The 5,340-nt window shown below is 33.8% G+C and overlaps 1 protein-coding gene across 1 annotated transcript; it reads right to left on the bottom strand.

Annotated features, from left to right (window-relative positions):
* On the bottom strand, positions 1-3,651 carry LOC18049601 (cold-responsive protein kinase 1). Its single transcript, XM_006440952.2, has 7 exons — positions 3,540-3,651; positions 2,967-3,120; positions 2,742-2,857; positions 2,286-2,496; positions 1,898-2,141; positions 1,493-1,643; positions 1-538 (listed from the first exon to the last, which is right to left on the bottom strand). The coding sequence occupies exons 2-7, from the start codon at positions 3,034-3,036 to the stop codon at positions 155-157; spliced, it is 1,176 nt and encodes a 391-aa protein (XP_006441015.1). The 5' UTR covers positions 3,037-3,120; positions 3,540-3,651; the 3' UTR covers positions 1-154.
* Positions 3,652-5,340: the final 1,689 nt, after the last annotated feature.

Here is a 5,340-nt window from a genome sequence, read left to right on the forward strand (position 1 = left end):
TCCAGAAAACTTCTCCATTTACAAGAAAATACCTGGTAAGTTTTGAAATAACAAATGAATACAAGATTGCAAAATCTACAAGGGACAACAAAGCCTCAAAACCCTAAAATGAAGAAATACATTACTATGATTTGCTTTTAAACCGAATTAATGTTCAAGTGCTCCTATCATATGATACTGTAAAGGTCATAGTAGCAGCACTCGTGGCTGCCGATGACAAATTTGAGTTGTCTGGATTGTCCGAGCTATTATAAGTTGATGAAGTCGTTGTTTCTAACTTAGGTTTAGGGGGACCTCTTACTTTGAGGTCCATGAAATCGGAAATTAATCCTGGCTTTGTTATTTTATCATCATCTATGTCTTTCTCACCCATCAGCATCTGGACCACAGTTGACATGGATGGCCGGAGCTTTGGAGTGTCTTGAGTGCAGAGAAGACCAACCTTTAGGAATCTACAAGCCTCCTCAGCATCAAAATCACCATTCAATGATGTATCTACCAGTAGTATCAACTCCCTTCGCTCATATAAATCCCATGTCTGCAGGAGGAGAATCAGCATGTCATGAACAATGCATAATCCTGTATGCTTGCAGTGTTTAAAAAATAACCCATCTCAATACGAACACAGTTTTGCATGATAATTCTCAAATATGCTTTTCCATTATTTTATAGGATTTATCTAGAGTGGGATTCACCCCATAACATATGCCTTGTTATGTACACGATCAATACCATCCCAGTATTCAAATTTTTCTGAAGACTCCTGGTTAACTTTAGACTAGCGAGAAAAGCCAAACAGTTTCTTAAATGGACACAGTTCCATGATTAATTCCACAGCCAGAAACACCGAAAAATGCATCGTCATTTAGCATACAGCGTCTAAACGTACAAATTTACAGGCGCTGATCGTGAAACGTCACAGTGTATTTAAAGAACAAGAAAGTTTGTTAAAAAAAAGTGTCCTAAGAAAGCTAAATATACATCCTTGTTTGTCATAAATATTCTCTCCGGTAGACAGTCGTATCATCCTTAAGGAGAATATAACAGATGATGTTAAGTTATCAAACCAAGTACTAAAACTAATAAATTGAAAGTAGTAGTAGTTCTTGTAAGAGCAACCAAATATCACAAGAAACAACATTTATTTCTGATAGTTAAAAATAAGCATATGCCATGGCCTGTAATTGTGAACTAATTATTTCTCCATTTTCAAAAATTAACAACATCATCATTTTCAAAAACCAACACCGATTTCTGATAGTTAAAAATAAGCATATGCCATGGCCTAAAATTGTGAACTAATTACGTTCTCCATTCTCATCTGTTCCAGGATTCTACCACAGATTCCATCAGAACTTCAGGAAAAAAATTTGTAGGAAAAAATGCCCCACAACCAGGATGTTCTGGTTGCTGTCATGTCATTTACTCAAAACACCAAATCAATGTCTTAGTTTAAAATTCAGACAATAGCTGTAATTAGTAAAATTCATACCCGTTCTAGAAGATATTGCTCTTCGGCGGGCAATCGCATATTTGTGTTACACCTCCCACTGACTATTTCCACAAGGAGTACACCAAAACTGTATATATCTGCTTTCCGTGTCACTTGCCCTCTTATTGCATACTCTGGAGCTAGATAACCTCTGAAACAACAACTGCAATGGTTAATAATCAAGGTAACATTTGTTGACAATGAAAATGAACATAAAAATTTTCTATTATACCAGCACAATTTAATTTCAAAAATTTTCAAACAGGTCAGATGTTGCAGATGAAGATACTAATAAACTTGTACAAGATACAGCCTCATTTAACAATGGTAGTCCTGGTACCAACAGTAAAAGTAATGAGGATGGGGCTGAAAAATTAATAAGAAAACTTCAAAGCCGAAACTTACATTGTTCCAGCAACCCTAGTGCTAACATGAGTCATGTTGGCCGGGATAAGCTTTGCAAGACCAAAATCTGAAATTTTAGGTGTGAGGTCTTTGTCAAGGAGAATATTGCTTGCTTTTATATCTCTGTGAATAATGTGTGGTCGTACTTCCTCATGAAGGAATGCCAGCCCACGTGCAATCCCAATGCAAATTCTAGATCTCGTCCGCCAACTGAACTGGATGTTACTGTAATGGTGGCCACCACCTGAAATTCAAATGTGTGTGGAGCACTTAAGTTCCTCTTCACAGAAACGATACTACAGCAACCAGTATCGAAGTCTACCAAATGAAATACTTGTCTAAATAATGATACTGTTTTTGTATACCAAAAACCAGTTTAAGAAATTACCAATAAGTGTTTGTGCAAGGCTATTATTCTCAAGGTAGTTGTAAACTAAAATTCTGTGATTTCCTTCCACGCAGCAACCATAGAGCTTTACTAAGTTTTCATGCTCTATTTCCGAAATCACTTGAATCTCTGTCAAGAATTCCTTAACACCTTGTCTTGATTCAGCTGAAAGTACTTTGATAGCTGCTATCTTTCCATCTTTAAGCCGTCCCTGAACATCCAACAAATTTTTACATGTCAGTTGTTTGAAAAACAGAGAAAAGAAAATTAGAAAACCATGTTACCTCAGTTGAAAAACTAAAATATTATATCCATCATTTGAGCACCAACTAATGTGACACTTATCCGTAACTGCCCAGATAAGCTTTAACATCAGTTGAGACTCAAACGTTGGGATAATAATTGGCATCCCTAACATTACTCTAGATATAACGAAACAGTAAAATATGAGTTTACCTTATACACAGAACCAAAACCACCCTCCCCAATTTTATTGATAGGACTAAAATCATCAGTGGCGATACTTAATTCCTTGTAAGAGTATAGTTTAACATTGTGAATGCCTGAAAATTCTGTCAACAGATAAACCTGATTAACATAATTGCTGAAAGTATAATATAAGCGAACCTCGTTTCAGTCAAATCATAAATCGTTCTTGAGCAAGAGTTGAAATTTAATCACCTTCATCAACTTCAGGCACCCGGTTTCTTGGGGAATCCCTCCTACGAAATAGGAAAGAAAAGCAATGCATAACTGTGTAATTTACCAATGACCAGCTTAATTACACAGCATCCAATTGATTGTTTGAACTGAAACCAGTTCCAATTCCAAGAACCTGCAAAAGTGAACCATTTGGACAAATTAATGCCGTGTATAGATATAAACACATATAAACTTTGTAACAAAATTAAAAGTCAACCTCAAAGATATCAAAATTAATCAAATACAAGAAACAGATTAGACTTGATTCACATTGCTTCCTTGTTCAATGTCAAATGCAGTGACCGTGTCAGAGTTTCATATTCCTCAGAAGTACACTATTTCTAAATAATAATAATAATAACATTAGTACACAAAATTAATTTATAAAAAAAAAACTGTCGGCAAGCAGAGAGAAATAAATAAATTAATTATTAAAATATAACTAGATATGGCCTGGTTTCGTATGATTTGGATGATTATTGGATCATAAGCTTTTACCAATTTTACTAAAAATAAAAGAAAGCAAGAAGCAAGAAGCAGAACAGAACTCACCTGAGAAGCTGAGAAAGAGGAGAAGCCCAAGATCGGCGGAGGGAGTGAGAAGGATGCGCAGGTTATTTAAGAGAGAGAGGGAGAGGAGAGAGAGAGAGAGAGAAGATGGGTTTTTTTTTATTAGTGAAAGCACATAAACAAATAAATAATAATTATGTTAAGGTAATGGTAAAGATGACTAGAGAGAGGGAGGGGGGAGAGAGAGAGAGAGAGAGAGACTTGACAAAAGTCCACGAAGGAACGCATACGCTCTTTTTGAATTTTCATCAGTGTAAAAAAGGTCGAGGCTGGCGCGTAAATAACTAAAATGTCAACTGGTCAGACAACATGACCGAGTCTTTCATTCGCCGTGGGCCCACGGCATACGCAACGTGTACTGTTGCAGCGCCACCATGGCACCATCAGCAGCCTATTGCCCTTTTCATGGGAGTTGGTTACCATTTAATTAATTCTCTTGATCTTTAACAATTACATGGATGCCGAGACCCAAAGCAAATCTGCTTCATAGATGGGACGGGGGACGGACAGTCTACTCAATATGGGAAAATTGTACGGCTTCCACAATGGAGTGGTCTTGCGCGACTGCCGTAATGGCAAAGATTAGTTGGCGTAATTTTTAGGGATATTACCATTCTTGCATCTAAATTTTTCTTAAGACATTAAGTCAATATTAAGATTTGACAATATTTTACCATCATTCCATTCACAATGTTAAAAATTTTATGTTAAAATCAAAATACCTCTGTGAAAGAGATATTTGTCTACTGTTTATAATAAAAAATTTACTGATGTCATAATCACATTTAAGGAATTTCATGCTGAAACCTAAACATTAATATAATTTTTTAATGATGAAGTGTTAAATTTGGAGTGTGTGGTGGGGTATTCGGCTTGCTATTGTAGTGTTTAAAATAGCTTAGGATTACTGACGTTAAATGATATAATAAAAAAGTAGTCTTTTTTTTAATACAACGATTACTTTTATAGGATAATTTCTCTTTTGTAATTTCCTTCTTTTCAAATGACAAAATCATATTTTACACTCTAAGTTAGCTATTTAGTTATTTTTAACTTTATAGAGGTAAAGTGATAATTGTTTAAATATTGAATGATAAAATATCGTTTACAAGAAGTCCTGATACTGAATTGATATATTAGAAAACTTCTAGTGGATAAATGACAAATTTTTCTTTTGTAATTTCTTTCTTTTCAAAGGAAAATATCATATTTTATGCTCTAGGGACAAAATTGACTTTTAACTCATATTCTATTGGTTATTAATTATTTTTGACAAAATGGTGGTAGAGTGATAACAACATAAATATTTGGTGGTAAAATACAGTTATAGTCAAATAGTTAACACCAAAATTTATTACTAATTTGATGTGTTAGAAAAACTTAGGTGAGAAAATAATAATATCTCTTATTTTTATTCTATATTTTCTTGAGATTTGAACTACTCTAGCCAGTAAAAGAAAATCAAATGACTTAAAAATCATTGTAGTATTCTTAGAAAAAAATATTAAAAAGAAAATTTGGATGTTTTGTAATTTTTTGAAATTATTTCAAACAAGATCATCTCATCCTGGCAATCCTAACTATTAGGTTTAATTTGTGTCTCAATTGATTTGACATTCAGTTATTGAAGGACAAAATATTAATTTTACCATTTATAAAATTCAGAAGCTAATAAATGAGCAATACATAACAATTAGAACTTAACTATTGAGATTCTTAACATTATTGTTTTGAACAAAAAATATGGTTATATATTTCTTAAAAAATTTAATTATGAAGTTAG

The sequence above is a fragment of the Citrus clementina genome, unplaced genomic scaffold (genome assembly GCF_000493195.1).
Source record: "Citrus clementina cultivar Clemenules unplaced genomic scaffold, Citrus_clementina_v1.0 scaffold_3, whole genome shotgun sequence".
Lineage (NCBI taxonomy): Eukaryota > Viridiplantae > Streptophyta > Magnoliopsida > Sapindales > Rutaceae > Citrus > Citrus x clementina.

What these genes read in the sequence shown, in the direction of transcription:
- LOC18049601 (XM_006440952.2), bottom strand. Translation starts at nt 3,036, where the DNA reads ATGCATTGCTTTTCTTTCCTATTTCGTAGGAGGGATTCCCCAAGAAAC. An exon ending in GGTGCCTGAAGTTGATGAAG is followed by an intron (nt 2,858 to 2,966) that starts GTGATTAAATTT and finishes ATCTGTTGACAG; the next exon opens with AATTTTCAGGCATTCACAAT. An exon ending in GTTTTGGTTCTGTGTATAAG is followed by an intron (nt 2,497 to 2,741) that starts GTAAACTCATAT and finishes TTGGATGTTCAG; the next exon opens with GGACGGCTTAAAGATGGAAA.